This window comes from Pomacea canaliculata, linkage group LG2, assembly GCF_003073045.1.
Source record: "Pomacea canaliculata isolate SZHN2017 linkage group LG2, ASM307304v1, whole genome shotgun sequence".
NCBI classification, from domain to species: domain Eukaryota; kingdom Metazoa; phylum Mollusca; class Gastropoda; order Architaenioglossa; family Ampullariidae; genus Pomacea; species Pomacea canaliculata.
In genome coordinates, this window is record NC_037591.1 from 9,169,847 (window position 1) to 9,193,395 (window position 23,549).

At 37.1% G+C, this 23,549-nt stretch overlaps 1 protein-coding gene across 1 annotated transcript; it reads right to left on the reverse strand.

Moving 5' to 3' along the window:
• Positions 1-513: 513 nt before the first annotated feature.
• Positions 514-22,918, reverse strand: LOC112554319 (tyrosine-protein kinase SRK2-like). Its single transcript, XM_025222058.1, is given in 12 exon segments — positions 514-5,697; positions 6,544-6,574; positions 6,576-6,676; positions 9,122-9,278; positions 9,523-9,782; positions 9,912-10,058; positions 10,424-10,576; positions 10,787-10,887; positions 11,374-11,478; positions 12,255-12,351; positions 13,146-13,336; positions 22,765-22,918. Coding segments are annotated over 11 exon segments (1,527 nt in total). The 5' UTR covers positions 13,306-13,336; positions 22,765-22,918; the 3' UTR covers positions 514-5,482.
• Between the last annotated feature and the right edge of the window lie 631 nt (positions 22,919-23,549).

Below are 23,549 nucleotides of genomic sequence, written 5' to 3' on the forward strand. Positions count from 1 at the left end.
TTTTGTAATTCTTGTAATTATTCCGAAGTACACTTAACTTTACTGAGCGGGGAGATGATTTTCAGCATTATTTACTTGTGTAGTACTGCATATCAATTATGCTTAGAGGACATTTTCCGAGCAAAATTTGATAAGTAACATAAAGAATGCCACCTAATCACCTGTGGAATCCTATCTGTTATCAATTAATTAAAAAGAGAGAGAGAGAGGTGGGAATAAAGGTTGTCCCATAACTGTTCGGATGTAATGTTTGAGAGAAATGTTTGAGACCACTTTTCTCAGAGTAAGCATTTTTCTGAAGGTGGTATATCTGTCTCTTTCCCCTTGTCTTACCAATGGTTTTTAAAAAACATGTTTCCTTGAATAAATAAATGGAGGTACTGTTGCATTTTTGGGATACATTTTCTCTAGTTTTCTTTAGTTTCCTTTGTAAAGTCAACAAATGGCAGCAAAATCCATATTATTATTGTTACCATCTATTATTCATAGCTGAGATAAAGACAAACATCACACTAATGCGAAGTAAAACCTTTAATTGCTGGAATGACTGTTTACATGCAGTGGGATGAACATGAACATTAAATACGAATGTGCACATATAATTCATTACAATTAATGCAGTAAGGACACTTTCATTGCAAAATTCATTGGAAAAACAAGTGTCATAGATACATGCATTGCCCTGTGTAAATGGTCTTTTTTTTAATAAAAAAAATATTCTGAACATAGAGAAAAAGAAGTGGTACAGCAGAGAAAAGTTATTCCACTGCCCAGTCAAAAGGAATGCTTAACCGGACTGCACTTTGCTCAGCTTCAAAAGAAAGGTTTTGTTCAAATAAAAATCCCAGTAATCCAATTTATGTTATTTTCTGACACTTTGGCTTCATTTGCTTTTTTGTGTAATGCCAGTCTAGGCTGTTGCTCCTGCAACTACCCTGTTAGCATTTAAATATATTTAGATGTTTACAAAGGGTTTACCATTTGTAAACGTTTATAAAATGTTTAAATGCTATCTGGGTGCATGACTCCACTCTCATTGCAATGACCCCGAGGTCAACAAATGCATTGAGTAAAGCAACATTTAGTTGCAATCAAACAGCTGAGTAGGGTACACCCCACACAAAGTGTCACATGTACCCTGCAACAACACCATCAAACTTCAGAGAAAGGAGAAAAGGAAATACTTTTTCTGGTTCTTTCTGAAACATATAAACATCAAAGTTGTTTCAAATGTCAATTTCTAAAGAAACTGGATGATTTCATAATATGATGACTAACAGTGCCCATTAAAACTTGAACAAAAAAAATCTACTCTATTTTTGACAAAAGGTGCTCATAAAATGCGGCATGTAAGAAACGGAGAGATGAAGACTGGAGGTTGGGTAACTGAAACAAGGAGTCCAAAGCCTTGAAGATAGTGTTCTCTAGCAGAAAACTACTGCATCCAAGGATGAGCTTTTCTCATTAAGACCAGTTTCTCATTCCTGCAGTTTCTGGCCATTTCTGAAAAAAGGCAACCAGTCTAGAGGTAAGAGGGTGGAAGTCACAAGAATGGGAGGTGGAGGGTAAATCTTTTATATTCAGCCTTATGTCCTGTTCAATCAGTCCTTTGTCTCTTTCATTCTTGCATCGCTACAAGACAGCTACTGCTTCCTGGAATAGCAAAGCATCACATAGATTTCAATCATCCTCAGAACAATTATCTTTCTGGATTCCAACGGGCAGCTGTCAGATGTGCTTGCGTCACCTTATTAGTACTTTCACACTGTTCACATTGACACAATGAGGTTTATGCATCATATCTTGTAAAGCTAAAGTTATAGAAAACATGTAAAATTATAAACAAAGATTATATTCATATACATTTGTTGTTAAAAAAATCATCTGCAGCAAGTATATAGTGAAAGGCACAGTTGATTTTTGAAGGTCCTGCCTAATAACAAAATAGTTGCATTGCTGTAATGACATATAAAATATACAAAAACATTTTGTGCTTTGCACAAAATATAAATGTTTTGCATTTTGCCAGCTGCCAGTTTTGTTCAGCAGCTGAGGTTCTGAGACCTAAACAGAAGATGGGAATGTTTTGGTTTTTTGTTAGGAGTTGTAGTCCAAGACTTATGTTAACAGCTGAAGTCAAGATGGCTGACTCCCCTGCATCCATCTCAGCTACTCACATTCACTGTTTACACCTGGACATTATTTGCTCTTCTCCATGTGTTGTATCATCTCAAAACTTTTCTGTCACGGAACTGTGGACAATGGTATAAGACTACCATGAATCCACTCAAGAGATACAAATGTAAGAGAATAAATATTTGTAGCAATAGGAAGAATCGGGAATTTCTATTTGCTGCATGTAGATTAAAAACTCACAACCTTATTCAAAGTCTGGAATGTCCCATTTTCACCCCATTCCCTCTGTACAGGTAATAATAATAACCATGCCAGCATACCTAGAAAATCCCTCTATCAGGTCATATGTAAAGTTACTCCTCAGAAGCATTTCAACTATAAACTGCAACCTAGATATCATGGGCAGTTACCAGCTAGACCCATACAACTGGTTGTAGCATAAATGCAGAATTTGTTGACATATTCAGGGTTGTTCATCAACATGCTTACAAAAAAATTACAAAAATAAGTGATTCTTTTATGCCTCAACATACCCTGCATATAATTTGATCCATAACTATTTGGCAATTTCTCAGTAAGAAGATATTTACTGGCACTAACACCACTGGAAACAAAATCTGCTAATACACAAACTATGAATACTGGAATGTCTCGTTAAAGGAGACTGATACACATGCACATAAACATGTACACAGATACCAATCTGAGTTATTTAGTTTGTATTTATATACAAGGAGCACTTGATACCCTAATCACTCAGCAGGTTCATAACACTCAAAATGACAGCATCCGTATCTTAGAAATGTTCACTTGCTCTACACCTCATTTTACAGGTATAAGTGCGTGAGGGGAGGTGGCACTTCGGCAACAACTGACTATTGTTTTAGCACATTAGACACATTATTTATGCATTGCACAAACACAAAATTCTCATCATACATAATTTTTATCTAATTATTTATGTATATAAAGCTGTCGCGAATCTCTGCTCCAGGTGCTCTGGATCATTTTCTAACAGCAACCTCGAGAAGCCTAAACATTTCCAGCAATCTGGTTCCAGCTTAATAAACTCCTTATAAACAGCTTTAGTTACGTCTTCTGGGCCACTGACACATCCCTTTTACTTTTTTGTCTTTCCATTTCCACTTTATCATAGGTGATACAAACTATCAGGAACTTTAAGATAAACTTCAACGGGGAAAAAAAAAGAATTCTGTTTAAATGTTCATTCACTGATGATGAGAATAACATACTCAAACTAAGCAAAAACTGGTCCTTAGAATATCGGGAGGATTGAACGTCCTTGCAAATTCACACAAGTATGCATGCACATGCAGACAGGATGATTTACTCAATCATAGACTCTCCTCTTATCTCCACATGCACACTCTCTTTCCCCACCCCCACCCCAAACAAGAAAATATATGTATATCTACATACACATTCCAAATTAATAAAAACTTTTGATTGTTATCTTTGTTTCCTTTTTCTTCCAATATTCAGTAGATTAGTTTCTGGGTTACACTTCACCTTTAAAGTGATCCTACAGGGTAAAGTAACTATTTCCATTTATAAATTCTCAGTCAACAGCATTGTTTTGTATTATATTCAGCTATCACATAATAAAAACTTGGATTTTAGCATATGTTTCTTCAACAGGAAATGTACAAATATAAATCAACTGATCACAATCAAAAATGACCATTACAGATGACAGGATGACAATTCCACTTTCCTTTGCAATTGAGAATGTTTTTACAATACAAAATTATTATGAGGTATTGAAACATATGAAGCAGCAGCATTTGCATTAAAGTTTTTGAACTTGACAAATGAGCTGAGAGATTTAAAGCTCATACTAGGTTGTTCCTCATACTTTTTATCAAAGAATTTTGTGAGACAAAGGTCTTTGGTTAAAATATGGTGTAGCTGTGTGTCAGCAGTTCATGATTAGTGAATGATCCCCTCTCTAAGACTCCAGGAACATGTTGCCATGGCTGCAATTTACCCATCAACCAACAGGTGTAAACATTGAGCTCATGACCAGAAACATAAGGTAGCAACACTTGGATTTGATTATTCTTTAGCTGTAGACACTCGTGTGAGGATGTCAAGAGAAGGGAGGTAACTGTTTACTACAAAACCTTGTCAATGTTTCTGTGAACTGTGCTTTCACCAATAGCATTTTTTAAGGTTGTAGCTATGGCAAAACACTTACATTAACTGTTCACTTTGAAGACTTTATTGGAAACTATTACCAGAACAGAAAAATTCCTGCTGCATCTAGCAATATTCTTATATTCTTGTATTGACAAAATGTATTACAAAAGTGAGACCAGTTAATTAACCACATGCCTTACCACTAAGATTCATATTATCTCAGTCAAAAATACTGAGCATAAAAAGAAAACACAAAGCAGTTTAAAAAAAACAAGCATCCTGGCATCTGCTTCTTCCTGGTTAATTCCTTTTCTAATAACTTCCAGGCACACAGAAAGAACAGATACAAATTACACAAAAAAATAAGGTGATTAACAAAGTTAAGTATTTCCTTTGAAAGCAATTTTTTTTAATGTATTGACAACGCAAACCACTATTCTTGTTTTCTCTCAATCAACAATTGCTCATTTTTTAACTAAAAAAAAAATTATGAACAATCTGTTTCCAGATTTGTTTTGCAGGTTCACAGTGATTAAGAAGAAACATAATACACAGTTTAAAATGTGTCAATGACACAAACATTTACAACCTTTCAAAACTTCCCACTGTTCTTACACCCTCAGGTTGGTTGGTTGTTAATTTACTTGCCTGCAAGTTGGGCTTCAATGTTTAGAGCTACCTACCAATGATGAGAACTATCAAAATTTCCTTTCTGAACATATCAACAATATGCTTCCATGCTCCCCTCAATGGAACCCTTCACCCCTCCTTACACTCTCTCAAACACTCCCTTTCTCTCCCTGCCCCTCTTCTGTCCATCTCTAGTTTGCAATCACTTCTTTCAAAATACAAATGACAGATCGGTTTCTTATAATCATGCAAAACAATTCACACTTGTGCTCAAGTTTTTGCTGAGATTATGACGCATATTGCTGATAAACAACAACTTGAAGCCTTCAAAGGCATGTGAAAAATCATGTCCAATAATTAGGCACTTGGTCCTGCCCTTGAGATGGTCAAAATCAACAGATCACATCTCTAGGCTTTTGCGATTAAGCCCAACACTGAAAAAAATCACTTGCCTTTGACAGTTAGGCTTGATGCTGACACATCATTCATCTAGTCCTTCATAATTAAGTTCATCATTGGCACATACAGTCCTGGATAGGCTCATTGTTGAGACCCACTAATCATCTGGCCCTTGATAGTTGGGCTCAATGTTGATAAAGTAATCATCAAAGAAGCTGTGAAGATATGCAAAAGTTGGTCGCTGCTCAGGGTTGCGTGTCCAGCACTTGCACATTATCTCATAGAAAGAATCAGAGCAGCCAGCGCCACCTGCTGGCTTTGGCATGCGGTAACCCTTGTCAACTTTGCTGAGCACTTCAGAACCAGACATGCCTGAAAAATATCACGGGATTTAAACTATGGCACTGTGGAGAAACTCTTACTTTTAATCTCAGACAAGTTTATTTTACTACTCAAAAGCTACGGTGTTACCACTGTTCCTAAACCTTGTCATCTTCTACAAAAGTGAATGTAAAGTGGTCAACTCCACACCATTAAAATGCGTATGCATGTAAGAGAGAGTGGAGTAGGGGTGGGGGGGAATAGAGAAAGAAATAACATTATTTATGAGAGACAAACTGACAGGGGCAAAGGGCAAATTTTCCTTATCACTTTAGTCATAACTCTTGCAAAGATACTTATTACACTTCATTTTAACATGATAGTCAAAGAACCACATTTACTTGGCAACTGAGCAAACAAAGCCAAAATGCAAAGAGTTTAAGGCAAATTAAATCTGAAAATTGTGTGGAATAACCTGCAAAGACCTTCAGCTGTTTATACAACTATTAATGCTGACTTACTGTCCTTTGTTAGCTGCAGTTTTTTTTCCTTGTATTCCACATCTTCTTTGACGTTTGCACTCTGTTCTACTTACCACTTTGCACTACTCTTAACACTGCTTAACCTCATGTTGTTGGCTGGAAATCAAATGGGCAACAACAGTTTCTTCTGGACTTAGAGGTACTGTTGTACAGGTTAAAATGTTGTGGGTTTACAGACTGTTGTAGAGGTGACAAAGGTGAAAAGGGGGCCAAGACTGACTATTCCTTTCTGCGCTTAATCCTGTGCTTATTTTATAATGCTTCATCCTTCTGACTTTTTCTTTTCTTTAAAAATTGACCTTTTAGTGTGCATCTTAATGAGATGCTCAAAAGAAAAACCTAATCAAATTCTTACCAGGGTATGGCACACGTCCATATGAAATCAAGTTCATACAGTAGAACGCCAAAGGACCACACATCAGATTTGATACTGAACTTGCGCTCAAGGGCTGCCTCTGGTGCAGTCCACTTTATAGGAAACTTGGTATCTACATGCAAAAAGATATTTTAATACAAAAAAAGTTAATTACAAGCAATTTACACTTGGAACACACATATATGCACACATGCATACACAGATAAGAAAAAGGAAATATGTAAATATGAGTCTAAGATTAGCAAATTAACATTCATGTTGTCTGTTCTGCCACCTCTTCAAGAGACACTCTGACTTAATTACAACAAAATCTAACTTTCTTAATAACTGTGACCATATTTTAGTATTACACATATGTGTGTACCTTGTCACTGATTATTTAAATAACAACTACAAGAATATGGCTGAAGTTACAGTCAAAAGACTGTATTACCAGCAGTATCTCCAAGTACCTCACTAGAACAATGGAAGTGCATACCATATCAACAGGTGTTGGCTATGATTGGAAGCAAGCAGAAGCTCCTCAGTAAGGAACTAAATGAAATATGTTGAGCCTACACATGCCTTATTTGAGCCTTATTACAACAGTCCAGGTGTTTGGAATGTACCTAGACTTTCAGTTTTTTTCCCACAATGATCTATTTCTATTTTATCAAATGCCATTTTACCTTCATTTTTAAAATATTATTCAATCACAAGCACCATTACGTAAAAAATGACCACACCTTATTTCTTCTAATGTTATATGAAGATGTTACTTGCTTTTTTTTTTAACTTATGGTGTGCTCACAAATGCAAACCCGTTAACGTGATAGTATTCTTAAAATAGCTTGGTAATGGACTCCCTGAAGTCTACCTCTCTATTTCATTGATCCATTGCTCAACTTTATAACTACTATCACTCTACACCATGGATGTTCAGATGTCCTTTAATTCTACTCACATCATATTCCAAGACACTATAACATGACAGCTAATCAGCCATAAAAACCATTTGTAATATATCATGGGTTGATCAGTAAAGCATTCAAATCTTTCAGACAAGTGCTCAAGGATATTAAATATTTAAGCAGTAAATGAAGTGAAAACTTCTATTACTTATATTATTTTTATTATTTCATAAAACTTTTGCTTTATGAAAAGTTCTGGGGTGCAGTAATCAAAGTACACACAAATAAATAATCACCCTAAAATCAACAGGATAATGCGCTTGCTAGATTTGAAATCACAACTTCCTGCTTTATAAAAAGGACATTATATTCCTTATTCTACCCTTTCTACAAACTATGCACTACTGTGTGAGAGAAACAGAGAGTATGTGTTGTGGAAGGGGAGTGAGAGGGGCATGTGTGTGTACAATCACAAAATTAAATTACACACACAAGTATAATACCATGCCCAATATGATTGTGTTACATAGACTGAATGTATCTAGGTCACCCTGCAGTGGCTCAGGACAACGAAGTATTCCACAGTAATCAGTTCTTATCTTAGCACACAGCCACACTTGCACATTTTTTTTAATCTCTGCCACAACCCCAACTGGGTGCTGGGATCATCTGCCTTAGGCAGGAGACTAGGTATATTACCCATTATATCACATGATTTCAACTGCTCTGGCTATATCAGACAAGGAAGTTGAATTCACTTAAAGCATACTGCCAGCTGCTAAAATAGCTATGACACAGAGTCTACTCCTGTGGCATGACATATATAGCCCTAATGATTAAGGTGATCTTGCTCTCACCTGCATAAAATCTCACTGACAATGATATACTCATGACCCCTCTGTCATTAAATGATGTTTATAACTATCCCACAATAAATAAATTCTCACAACAATAAATGTCCCCTTTTCTAAATACCCTCACACAACAGGAAAGGAAGGGGAACTCCCTCTTTTTCCATTCTTTCACTTTTTCCCACCTCCATGATTCAAAAGATATTTCCAGTCCAGAACATCTTATCTAGTACATTTGGTAATCTCACACACTTATCCAAAAGACATAACTGAAAAAATTATCACTCAACAGACTTTCAAATCTTATTTTCCAAGGCAATAACACCTATCCATAGCAATCATGTAGTACAGACTCCTTTGGATAAATGACATTTGATTGTGAGTCAAAGCTACAAAGCCTGTGTAACAAAAACTACAAATTCTATTATTTAGTATTGTCTGGAATTTTATTTTAAATCTGGAAGGTGATGTAAGAATATAAATTAACTTTCAGTAATTTCTGTAAAATGTAATTGGTGCTAACAACAAATGGAGTCCTGCCCATATAATTATGGACCAAATCTAGATATCTAAATTTTCATAATAATAATTAACAGTACAAAAAAGATTTTGTGTAAGACAAGACAATTCTTATCAAGAAAAATGCTATATTAACCAATATACAAAACATTTTTTTAGGACCCACTGGAATAAAACTCATCTGAACCATCTTCAAACTTTAAATCCTTGAACAAATGCAAAATAAAAACATTTATTAATTTCACTAGATAAGCCTTTTAAAAAAAAACCAAAATAAATTTCTATGTTGGTACTCACTCTCTGTAGCTTCGTATATGTTTTCATCCTGTAGAATACGTGCCAGTCCAAAGTCAGCAACCTTCACATCGTGATGCTCACCCACAAGAATGTTCGCTGCTCTTAAATCTCTGTGCACAAAGTTTTCTGTTTCCAGGTAGGCCATTGCTTCTGCTATCTGTATGATCAAGCAGAGGAACTACGTATCAAGGCTGTAATTTGTCTTATCATCTAAACAAGTTATGCATGGAGATCTGCAAATTAAGTACAGAGCACTTAAGCAGGAAGTTATGAAGAATTTTGTAGCAGATATCACATTTTATTTTAAAATTAAAAGTGGACAGAAGAACTCCAGTCACACCTATCTTTGGCAAAATCCTGAACATTGTTTTAACAAAGTCATGTTAACACAAGGCACCTACCTGTGATGCCATTTCTACGATGACAGGAAACTTTGCTAGCCTTCCTTCATCCTTGCGCAGAAAATCCAGGAGGGCTCCATTGACCATCAGCTCTGTAATGATCCAGATAGGCTCCTGCTGAGAGCACACCGCCATTATCTGCACCAGTCTTTTATGTCGCAGACGATGCATTATTTTGGCCTCCTCCAAGAAAGCCTCGGGTGACATAGTGCCTGACTTCAAAGTTTTCACAGCAACATCTACTACATTCCGGAGTTTACCTGCAAGATACATGAGGCCATATAGCACAGATTGCAAGCTTAAGAAATTTCTTTGAATGTAGCTAATACAAACTCTCTAACACACACAGAGGGTACACATGCCACTCATGCATGCATGTACTCACGAACCTTTCCAAACTTCGCCAAAACAGCCTGCTCCCAGTTTAGACATCAGCTTAACGGCATCTCTGCTAACTTCAAGATCACGGAACTGCACCACAGGACGAATGCGTGGACAAGCCTTCACCAGTTTTGTGCACAGTCCATCAGCATTCACTGTAACCAGAAGAGGAAGCTTTCACAAGAATGGGCAACTTGTTCAGTCATCACTAATGCACTGCTAAATATATCTAGCTCTTTCTTATGAGTTAAACTGTGTGTGCTCACTAAACTGTGCACGAGCTTGCATGACATCATACTATCAAGTATAACAGAAGCAATTCATATTCAAAATTTTTCCCTACTGCAAATCTTCTAATGCAACTGCTGTATTTTTAATGAATATTTATAATTTCAAAATTATATGACTATCACTTAGACTATTATATAATGTAAAAAAATTCCTATTTTAGTTCACTACAGGTAACCCAAAGGAAGACATCATTAGATTAACCTTACAGACTACAGAGTTAAGTGCTTACCCATGTAATGGTCAATGACATCAAAAATGGAACTGAAAATTCGTTTTGGACTAATGTAGAAGCCTCCATTGTCCATTCTTCGAACACGATAATGTTTCACACATGGCTCCCCATTCTGTTTGTCAACATCTCTGACAGATAACACATATGATGCTTATCTGTTAAAAGAAAAAAAGAAAGAAAATACAAATCACTCTGCATTTTTAAAATTTCGAAAGGCCAGTAAATACAATATTTCTAGAAAATGAACATTTCTTCATGTCCTTGTATTTAATTTAAAAATGTTCTGCCAGCTCAATTTTCTTTGAACACTTAACACAAAATACTTAATACTAGTTTACACATTAAGTATATGTCAAAAACATTTCCCACCTTGTGATTCTCGTACAAGGAATGTCCCCAAAGCATTACCAGGTAGAAGCAACATTTTGTCTGCCTCTTTACGGTCAAATTCAAACCACCAGCTGTAAAACAACAAAAGATGCTGGTCACCTTGCTCTATCACGGTACAAAGTGCTAAAGAGAGGATGAAATTCAATAAAGGCTAATTTTACTATACAAATGATGTTTTGTTCTGATTCACCAAAAACTGTCCCTCAAAAAGACAAATTAAGAAATCCAAATGCTTAAAATATAATCTGCAAAGAAAATATTAAGGCATTCTTAAAGACTAAAGACATACAAAAGCACCAGAACGTACTCCATATTTCAAAATTTTTGTGAAAGTTTACTAAGATTTACTCATAATCATTATCAATCCTAGAAATGAAGTGATCCCACTTCATCTGGGATCTTTTTATCAGTCACTATAATTGCCATAGTTCCCACAAGATTTATGTAGAAAAATATACAGCCAAAGAAACACGTCTTGAAAGATTCAGTAAATTTAGTGTTAACAGACTTGCAAAGAGAGTTCTTGACAAAAATAAGCACTATGTCACTGAACTCACTCTTGTGCCTGTGGGGAGTTGTCATCAGTGCAGACATAGTTACTGGGAATGTAGCCTTTCTGTCCTGTTCTTAAGTGTGTTGCCACCCACCAGTCAAGATTTTGTCTGGAAACACAATCGTTTTCTTTAATTAATGAGGCTCACAAAGCTTTTTCACATCCTTGCTCGAAATGTCAATTTTTCAATTCTAAGTTAGATGAATTTGTTAAACTTCATGAAGCCACTGCAAAAACATACAATTTCTGGCATTAAAGATATTCTATAAATTAAATCACATCAACAAATAAAGATTATAGCACAATTTTATGTGCATTTCATCCACTCACCTAAATGGTGATGAATGCACTCTTGCCAGATTTTTTTGCTGAGCGTCATTCTTCTCTCTCTCTCATGCACACACACATACATGCCCACATATGTATAAACGTGCACACCACACACACACAGAGCCAAAGGATAAAATTTCCTTTTCAGCTTTTTAAACTGCAGCCATGTGGAAGTGTGAATTCACACTGCTATTCTTTATTAAAATAATAGTTCCAAAAGGACAGCATTTCCTTTTAATTAATTAATAATTTAGCCCTGTGAATATATTCAAACTTACACAGAATGTCCTTTTCATTCTCCATTTTTCTTATTAAACAGACAAGTTTTTACCATCGTTCTAAACTGGTCACTTTTTTCGGAAAGGACTCATAATATACTCCTGTGTGGGTTATATAAATAATGTGGGCGAAAGATCTTCCTGCTCAAAATTTAGTGAAAGAAAGTTAAGTGACCAGTCATGTGTGATGTAACACAATTTAACTGTACTTTAGATGCCCTACCGGTTGGCTTAACTATTGTTAAGCAACTTCCCAGAAGAAGTTGTTGCAACTTACGTTGATTCATCCACCTCCAACCGATCTCCCTTTTTGAAAGACAGATCATCTTCATTGATGCCATCAAAGTCATAGAGGGCCCGAACAAGGAGAGCTTCTGTAAGAATATCAGACAAACAAGATGTAACATTCTTTAATTAAAAGTATGTGGCTTTTTTTTTTTAAAAAAAAAGGGTTAGGAATAATGAATTTTGAATGGAAGTTTCCCACTATTTTAAAAATCCAGTTATGTTTAGTGAACGAAAAAAAAGCACCTTTAGCACGGAAAAAGTAGCTGTTATAAGGTGCACATATATTACTTGCGTTTGACTATATTCCAAGGCCATACCTATGATCACACCCAAAATACCTCTTCAAAAAATTACTTTTACTATGAGCCTGCACACTCATTACTATTGTTTCCATAAATTGAGCCCACAAATGCACACAAACACCTGACAACGCTCAAATCAAATGAATAAAAATATCTTTAATGTCAATGAAGCTGCATGTCTAAAGAGTCGTGTTGAGTAAAAGTGTGAAAACGCTTTTTATAACCTTTAATGTAAATACTGAAAACAAAGCAAAATCTTAAAACAGCTTTTAAAACAAAATTTGAAATAAGCATTGTGGTTGTATTAGTGTTTTTATTTAGCTTTGATTTATACACCCACTTATTACCAGTCTGATAAGTTATACAGAGTTTAGTCACATTTCAGCAAGCCACAGTCCATAAGCACCTAAAATTATTCAATTGCTTCATTGTAATGCAACAGGTAATGTGTTATATGTATTGGAACTACCTTCATGAATGATCATCTAGATGAAAATAAAATAATCTAATTTTACCCTCTTTCTCCTTAAAAAGGCGTTAGCTAACTTTTTCACCCAAACAACTGATCAGTCCAGTACCTGGCTTAGGTGGTGGTGAGGGCAAAGGTCGAATGGTGAGCTCAACCTGTCTGGGGCTGGAGACAGGTGAAAGTGATCTCCCTATAGATGCAGAGCCATTCAAGTCTGCTGCAGATGGTGGCTGTGCTGGTTTGTCATCTTTTCCAAAACACACACCCATTGTGTTCTAGCTTGTAGGGCATTTACATTTCCTGCTTGAAGAAAAAATGGTAAATGATGTCATATGATTTTATTAAATATCATGTGAACTCCTTACGTTCTCAGCTAAAGTTTTGTAGTAATAAACTTCCTTAACACTACCATCCTTTTCCTTATGGAACCATACTTATCACATCTAAAAATTTGATGAGATTACAAGGAGGATTTTCCCCCGACCATTCACTAAAGTTGTAAAAATTTACAAGGCAAGTCCTTTTTTTTTTTCCTGCTATGTGCAACAGTTTCCTCAGCTACATAGCACAATCAATCTGTACTGGCTACAAAGGGGTTTTAAAAAAAAAAAGGTTTCTGTTTTGCAAGTCATTTCTTCGCTTGAATAAAACAACTATACAAATATCATCCTTTCATCTAGTTGCTAAGGAAGAATGCGTCAAAAAACCAAACTTGTGAATCTACATTTACATTAATGAAACCGGTTTCAAGAAGTTTTTTCTACTGTCTCCAGAAGTATGACCCTCTGGTGACAACTGCTGGAGACAAATTCCTGACATCAAAAAGAACTATTGCAGCTTCAAGATTCTCTCAAAATAATAATGAAAATACATGTTTTCATGCAGTCTGATGTAAAGATGGCATCATCGATAATCAAAACTGAACCGAAAAGGGTGACTGTCACCTTTCAAAACAGAAGAATCTGGTCTTCTTTGCAACAATGCTTCTTAAGCCCAAGCATCCCAATAAATTTTACAGAATACTCATGGCTGTAGAATGCACTCAAACCTTTTGTGTGTATAATAAATTCTAGACCATGCACTTCTTAGCAATATCATAAAAATTGAAACAAAAACTGTGTGTATTGACAGTGTGAAATTCCTGTGTGCTCAAAACTGTGATTCCATTACTTCTACTGATTTCTCTGTTCTTCGAAGTAATCACTGGGTCAGTGCAAGACAGAAAATCTGAGACATTTGAATGTTTTAATGTACACACTGGAGGTATGTTCCTGTTGTACTCTGGATGCAAGTTGCGATTTCCTTCTACATTTCTAACAGTTATGGCGGGCAGTTATTCTTCTAAGTACAAGCATGCTGCCACCTCTCTTTTTTCTCCTCTTTTCCCAAGAAGCTCTTCACTTGTGCTGGTCTACAAGAATACTTATATTCAATGGAAAATCAATTTCTATTTTTCATAGCATGCATGGAGAATCTAGCTTTTCAGACATGCCTGACCTGACTGCTGAATTTAAAAACAAAAAGTTTAAACATTCACTCCAAACTTTATTTCCACAAAGGAGGAAAGAGCCAACTGTTTGTAAAACCTAACAAACAGGATGGACAGAAAACTAATAAAATAGTGTTACATTAATGAAACAAACGTATCGTGGGGCAGTGGATGGGGTTGGCTGCAGCTAAGTTTGAAATTGTGAAGCAAGTACTAGGTAATCAGTTTCGTCTGACTGGGCACAACAAGGAAGCAAATGCCGTTTGGTAAACGGTGCATGGCTAGTGTTTCTATGCTTTTCCGGCCGACAAAGCGACCATGCACTGAGACAACCCGCTGAGGCGTTAGGCTGGTGCACCTCCAAGTTGAACAGTGTCCCGTCATGCACTGCGCATGCGTCTGCACCGTTCCCTACACCGCTACTCTGTGTCAAGGCCTCCTTGTACTATTGATATATGTTTCAAACAGAAAGAATTAAAAGGAGAAATCATGAATATCGTACATTCTTCTTCTTACGTATGTCTATCAGGGGTGGGGGTAGTAAAGAGGGATCAGGCGGAAACTGATCACCATATGCTAAAGTCACGTGACCCCTGCCGTCACTGCCAACGGCGAAGTCCAGCGTTACGTCGTTAACGTGGCCCTACCCCTCATGCCTCTCCTTCCTGACAAGATGGCAGAGGGATGTTGTTGCACAAATAAATGTATAGTAGTGAGAAACTGCCCCACACTTCTCCCACACGTACACACAGGTCCAAACACTACAAAGCTGACATCGGCTAATATTTCCCACTCCCCTCACCAAGCCCTATCATCTCCGTGCGGCCTGACAACCTGAACTAAACATGATCGCTTGTATGGAAAAATTCTGCTCTCAAACATAATCACTTATTCAATGCCTGCACGGAACCCGGTTTCATCATGTAACCACCACCACCACCACCGTGCTGGAAAAATAGCTTTTTCACGCGTCAGTGCACGCGTAGTTTTTCTGTACAGCGAGTGTGTTGCTGGCGTCATCAAAATGCACTCTGCTGTAAATACATGTATGCTTTCAACTCCGCTTTTTCTTCTGCTTTCAGCGCGTATCGTTTTGCACGGCTCCGCTCCACCACTGAACAAACCCCCCAACAGCTTTAAAACTACGGAAGGAAACCTCTCACACACACACCCTCATCCTGCTAGTCCACTTGCTATAAACAACACCGCCACGCTGTCCTTTAAAATCACTGAGAGGTTATCGATAAACATCAGGTATCATCTGATAGATTGGTCGACCCTTCTATCTTCCCATCATGATACTCACAAACTCACACGAAGAGACAATGAGAGGGCTTAATCTCTACTGTTGTCATTTGATGTTATTGGGAATAATGGAATCCATTCTGTGTTATTACGATTAAAGATTTGCCGAATAATTTAGGGTTGTCGTGGGTTTGGGACCAATAGGAGCAAACTGTTTGAATATAAGGTTTAAATGATTTCCGCTTTCTCGTTTTTCAGCAACATGACCTGTAGAGAGTTATTGTCCCTTCACACTGACAATGTAAGTGGTACAGAAGATGAGTTGTTAAAGAAATATAGCCTATATATATGTGTCTACACTAGAAAAAGATTTATTTTGAAACAGTTGATAAGAAATGAGAACGAAACAAACAGCCACTGAGTGTTCACTTAGTGAAATAGTTGTCAGTTTTTGGTCAAAAAAAATTGTTAGTCAACATTACCAGCCTTTATTCAGGAATCAAATTCTATATAACTCTGAAAAAAGTAGTAATGGCTATTTCTGTAACAAATACTGTGGTTACATGAATCTTAATGGTAGTCTATGCTGCACTAACCCATTTCCATCAAAATAATTTACACACATCAATATTAATGACACCAATAATCTCATACATTTTGTTTTGCTTGCACCAGAAGCACTGTAACACAAAATATACTATCAAGAATACTTGCAGCATAAATATTTACAGAAGGGAAACGGGAGGACATCAATATCAGGATGAGTCAAACAAAGCTTCTAGCACCCAGCCAGTTGTACAGATTCAAGGATCCTATGCTATTATCCAGTGGAAATGGCAAGGTGCAATTACAAAGGTGATCGAACATCAGCATCACATAAAACTGAAGAGTACCATGATGGTTTATGCCTTTTGAATATAATGACAGCATACTTGAAGCTGAAGTCCTAACAGCAGCAATAAATATTAAATTTTATTAGTTTTAGAAAAAATGCAGGCAATACACAAAATTTGCAGAGTAAGTACTATTGGTTTTCACAATGACAATATTAGCATCACTGCCCACCTGAATGTTGCTATGCATATTGCATTATCAATTTCCATGTTAAAGTACTCCTGCATGCACTAATCCATAATAATGATGTCAGGAATTAGTCTCATTTTGTTAACTGGCCCCCATGACCTTTACTTCCAAGCTATTAAATACTTTAAACACACAAAATACTCTATCACTAACCAGCATTGTTTTCAAGCGGAATCTACATTTATGATTCCCACTCAGTGCTGAGTCTGATCATGATACTTTTATTTACAAAAGCAATTTTAAAAAGTCTGCATTTCAGCCAAAACAATGTAAATTCACAAAGAGCAAGAAAATGCACCTTCCACTTCAAAGACACAATTACACGACATTTGCACTTCTTTGTCTAAGGTGCATGATGGCAAAATTTATATAATTACTTAGGTTTAAGAGTGTAGAAAGTATACGAAGTGCTTATACGAGTATGGGAAAGGTTAATAAGAGAGTGGGAAAGCTTTATAGGAGTGTGGGAAGGGTTGACAAAGCCTTGAAATAAGACTGAAATACTTGGCACTTAGGAAGTTTTACAATGATGAAATGGTATGTTTTCTAACAGGGGAAAAAACTGCGGACTGAGTGGTGAAGGTGTGATGTCCCTTCATTTCAAAATCTTGACCTGTAACCCCCACAGTCTCCTGTCACATCAAACTAATCTTTTACATCATTACTACTATGACGTCTGCTTTCCCCTTACCTCAAACTAATCTTTTACGTCATTACAACTATGACGTCTGTCTCATCTCAGCTCTGCCAATCACCGACAGAGTACCGCCCCTCTACACAGCTAAACACATTGAGGCCATCCCTAGTGGACACCCCGCTGTCCATAAATATTTTGTGAAGCATACAGCAACGCTCCAAAACTATTGCCAACACCATCACTATGCTCATCATTAAAGCTGTGCATGCTGCAATAAACCCGTTGGACAGCCGCTCCAGTTTTACACTCAACGCCACGTGAGATCTTATTTGTCAAGATAGACCTCGACAAGGCAAACACACCCCCGATGCCTCGTTATACCCGAAGACCTCTGTTCTTCCTCCCCCTGTCTCCTACCTGTACATTCCCTCCCTCCAAACAGACATATTTGTTTACACATATTTGGTGCTTCACAGGAGGCTGAGGTTACTGTTTCCCAACTGTGGTGGGTGATATCCGGGAGCAGTTATGGGTCAAGCTGGGGCCGTATTCATGAAGAGAAGGTAACCAGTCATCACAGATAAACCAAGGTTTCCGCAGTTATAAAGCGTGGTTCCAAGTCTTGTACCTGGTTTGTACACAGGACCGTAGTTATAAATCAGCGGCAAAGATACACTGAAGTAAAGTAACATAAACTCATAAAGTAATGTAAGCGGGGTGTGTGGACAGTGTGTCTAACTACGGCGACAAAATATTTCTCCTTGATTTCATCAGTTTGCGAAGGGATAACAGCGTACTGAGGCAGAATAAAGGTCGTCCCATAAACTTTTCTGGTTGTTGGGAGTGAGGTATTAGAGGCCTCATTTTTTCTTGTGAGCTCGGTGCCCATCGATGCCTTACCTTTCCCAGCCCTCTATGGACTCAGGCACCCATTCCCGCCAGCTGGGTCGACTCGGAGAAGATTGATGCGCTACTCGGGTATCGAACCAGCACCTCTCAGTTCGGACGCCTAGTACTCTAACCACTCGGTTATCCGCTTCCCCAGCGTAGATTGCCAATGTTATTCCAGTGACATTCCTTTAAGTTACTGCTTCACACTGTTCCACCGTGGAACTTAGTACAGCCGTGCGAACGGCACCTCTAACATGTAGACCTACTGTCCTTACACACTCGACAGGCTGTAGTCAATGCATCTAAGGACTGTGGATCACCATCTATAAAACAACAACCCATCCTATTCTACTTTTACTATTAGGAATGTGAAATAAGCGGCCTCACACAATGCTTTCCTTTTCAATTGCGTCGCAACTCGAAGGTAACAATGGAAGTTCTCCAGGGGCAGCTTTAGTGTTAATTAAGATCCTATGACCTTCCGACCCCAGCAGTCACGAACTTACATTTCCCATTTCCCACCTGTGTCTTTTGATGGAAGGAGTGGCTGTGGTGGTCGGTAGGGGATTTTATGGGTGCAGTCCTGCGAGTATCTTTAGTATCTGTAGTATCGTTTGTTTATTTGTGAACTACACAATGTTTTGTAATGCAGTTACATTAAACATATAATGACAGACTCATCTGAGTTGAAAATTACTTACTATCAACAGATTTTAGCAATGAACAGGCAACATTGCCAGCATACTGGTAAGCACAATCCTACTTAAAAAACAACAGGTTAAAAAATCTTTAGAGGAAAAAAATGTTCATGGCTCACCAATTAAGCTTCTCCCATTGTGACACAAGCATAACATTTCTAAAGGATAGCCACAAGAATGGAAAATTTTAACAAAGGTATATCACAGCTTTAACTTCCTGATTCCACGGCATATCCCCTTCTTATCATGCAATATTTATAGAGGTGCATTTGTGTTTCTATCACTGTCTCAGGTTTTTCCTGAAAACAAGAATAACTTGAAGCACCATTAACTCAACCTTTGTTACCTTGAATCAATCACAGATTCTTCTAAAAGTGTGAAAACTCCACTATTTCAATTAAGTTTTTTTTCCCTTATAAGAGGAGAAAAACAACAGATTCTTTATAGAATACTACACATAGTGGTTTTAGACTGCATTATTCTTATTCAACAACAACAGCTACCATAGACCCTATTATGTTTCAGTCAGTCAAACAAATACATTCTGCAATGATGTTCAAGTTTCTGTTCAATCAGATAGTATAATGTACAATTTCATCTGATGAAAAAGGATTTTGCACCACACTAAATGCAAACTTCACAAATAGGAGTACCACTGGCCTTCGTAGAATTTTCAGGGATTCAAGAATAATTCTTCTTTCTAATAATTAAAGCTAGCACCTCAGCATTCAACTTACACACACTCTGTATGAAGGCATTATTTATGAAAAGACATTCTTCCTTCTAAATACTTGAGGAAACTGGGGTATATTTAACTAACGTTAATGGTTCACACCAAAACTTAAAATAATGCTGATTATGTAATTAGCAGGGAAGTGAATTCTTGATGGAATCGGTATTCAGTTGTAGTAGTATGAGAGTATAAGTACAGCTCCAAAGGAGATTTTTGTGTGCAAGAACAAGCGACAATGCGCCATCTATTTATCTCTTGCCAAAGCTAATCAGGAAAACAAGAGATTTTGTGAAGCATGTCTGGCCAAGTTTCAAGATGATAATCTGATTTACCATATGATCTTATTTAGTGACTGGCGCTCTGTTCAGTCAGCCCCATGTTTCAAGAGAGGACTAAAGACTTTCTTACTCAATATCTCTTGTAGTAGCATCATTCACACTGCAGTTCTAAGCTCCCCATCATTATGTTGTGCATTTTAAATATTATATATGTGTGCATGTGAAAGAAGGAGGAAGGAAGACAGGGAAGAAAGGAAAGAAAGAAAGGAGAAGAGAATACTAAATTTTAAGAGAACATTCCCCATCGCCTTTCCTGTCATCATTTCTCAACCTGCTAATAAGAAGTATGGAGAACATGGCCATATGCTGATGTACAAGCATCCCAAAAAATAATAATAAAATTATAATTATTCATCTTTATAGACTGCTTATCATGAACATACAATTAACATACAGGAGCTGCAATTCTTTTGTGTTGGGGGAGTTGCCTCCAGTATGCTTTCAGATGCCCAGGCACAAGAAGAATGAAACAGACAAGCTTATCACCAGTACACTGTGCACACTTATACACCCACGTTAATGAGGTTCCTGTTCCATGAGGCATGCGGCCAACCTAAAGTGATCTCCTCACTACTCTCTGTTTAGTGTGATAAAGACCTTCTGCAACAAGTGGGCTGCCACGTGCTGTAACTAGATCTTAAAGGCACCTCTTGAATTCTTGAGCAGTCTCCTTAGTAATCAAAGTACAAAGTCAAGCAGTTCTGCCAGAGCCTGCTCTTTCACCTTCGTGTAACATTTCTCAGACAAAAAGAGTATTTTTTAACCTATTATGATAGTGATAGACTGGGAAATGTGAAATGTGCTATGCTATGGACTCTTTGATCGCTCCTCCCTTGTCTACTTTACTGAAATCTTGTCTGTCTACACTCCTGCTCGAAACCTTCATTTCTTAACAGATTCCTACGTTCTATCCATCCCACCCACAAATAACAATAATAATCAGTGCATCTGTATAGTGTCTTTCTCCAGCAAAAGCAGGACTCAAAGACAGTCATATACGGACAACGGACATTCTCCCTCTGTGCTTCTAAGCAGTGGAACTCTCTTCCACATCACATTTGCCACTCTGACTCGAAGACTACATTCAAATGTTCTCTGAAAACATATTTGTCAATTAAGTACTACCCCTGAATTACTATCCTAAATTCCTATTGCAATATTGCCTGTAATGTGCACCATTTTCTAGTTACTCCATCTCTACACTGTTTACAGTCCCTATATCTTTTTATACCTTTATCCATTCCATTAAGTTTTACTCTTGTTCTTCATCTTTATGTTGTTCAGTGTGCCTACGAGTATCTCACCATCCATTGTCTGTTCTTTTATCATGACTCGTCAAAGACAAAGAGTGCGACCTATCTTGGTTGTGATGCTGTGCGACACAAGTACACATATTATTATTATAAAAGCTCCTATATGAAAAAGCACTTTGGTTATTGTTCACACTTCAGTTACTGACAGGTGTTGTGTAGTCTGTCCTACATCAGTCGCATGTGAACACAGAAGGGCATCTGCCTCTGATTTATAATGTACAGTACAAAAAAGATCAAAAGGTATCTGTGTATGGATTTTATGTTTATGTTTTCATAAAGATCAAAATTGCATAAGTATGCCAGAGGCACGGGACTTGGCAGCACTTTATACATTGGATTATGGTTGAAGATAAGAATCAATCTAAACTGTTGGGGTATAAAACCCAAACCTTTCAGAACAACAATCCTGTTTTAGTGATACATATAAGTTGTCAACAGAACACAAAAAAAAATCAAGCATAATTATGTATCCTTTACACTCTCAATGTGATTCTGTTTCTATATACTTGGGAAGTAAACTGCACTAGTTAGTTATGCCCTAATAATGACCACAAACAAGAACTTGTCCTGTGATTGTTGACAAATATCAAAAATTCAACAATGACAATTATCTGTATATAAGAGACCTACATACACCATTTTCTTGCTAATATAAATTTAAGATTTCTCCAGAAGTGGAAAAAAGAGTGATATACAGTTTGCCTTTCACAATCTTATTCATTGACCAGTGTTTCTTTCAGTGCTCCCATTGCTGTTGGAGATATATAAACTCTGCACTAACAACCTTTTCTTCTTTCTTTCTCTCACACATACACAAATATTACCCAATGAAACGCAATGAGAGATCACGATGATTAATCTATGCTACCTGACAAGTGTTATTTTTATTAGCTTTGCAAGGCCTATAAAGCGATTTCAGGCTTAGCGCTTATCTCTTGCGTCAATCTGGGGACTAGAATGTGCCTTTACCCACTAAACTGAGAAACTGCACTACACATGTAGGACCAACTTACATGTCAAACATTCTGTTATGTTCATCGTCATTTATTTAATGTGCTAAAAAATCTGTTTCATGATGTGTCATTTCCCATAATCACTAGTTACAGGTCTACGTTTCCCGTTAGTCTGCATCGTTTCTACTCTCAATGATAGCCCTTATCAATCATTTACAGCCACAGCGATAGGGGATCAATGGGGGTGGGGGGAGTCTTTTAAGTCTGGAAATGCATTTCAACGTTGAAAACATAAATAAAACATACCATTTACTTTGTAGCAGAAAGATAAACAAAACAAAATCTCACCTTTCAAACACCACGACGAGTTCTAATTCACAGCACACCGACGTACACTGCGGTAATAAAAACTAAACCAGGAAGCTTGAAGGCGGAGAACCCCTTGTATGATCGAAGTGCATGGCTCTCTAGCTTCCGCTCTCGCCCAAGCCTCGCGAGAGGTCAAGGGGCGTGGTTACGCAATAAGGTCGTCTGTCGTCTGCCGCGATGACATCTTATGTCTTCTCTTGGGTCTTTGCTTCTTTTTGCTTTAAAGAAGACACGCTCGAAACGATGGCTTATTTTCTTTACGTAACGACTGTGCTTTTAACTGGATGACTCCTGCTGTAGTTTGAATAATACTATAAAGACATTTAAAATCAGTTGCAAAAGAGAATTTTTTTCGATTATCGATCCATCATTGTTAGTGTACATCCGGCTTGCTGTACAGTATATAAATCCTTATCGGTTATCTAAAGTTGAGATAGCGAAAACGATTCAACTCAAATATGCAGCGATAGTATGTAAACACTAGTTTTAAAAAAATCGCAGTCTTAAATCAGCATCACCATTTCTAAAAGAACAGTACTTTAATGCTAATTTAATTTATAGTATTAAGTATATACTTTTATATGTATTATTTATATCCAAATATAAATTTGATTATTGTTAGTCAAAATTATGTTAACAATTAAATGGTATAAATCGTTTATTTATAAAACATGCATCATATTTACAAGATGATTTACAAGACCCTGTTCGCTCGATCTGTTCAACATAAAAGTGACCGAGCAACAGTATCATTTAAAGCCCGG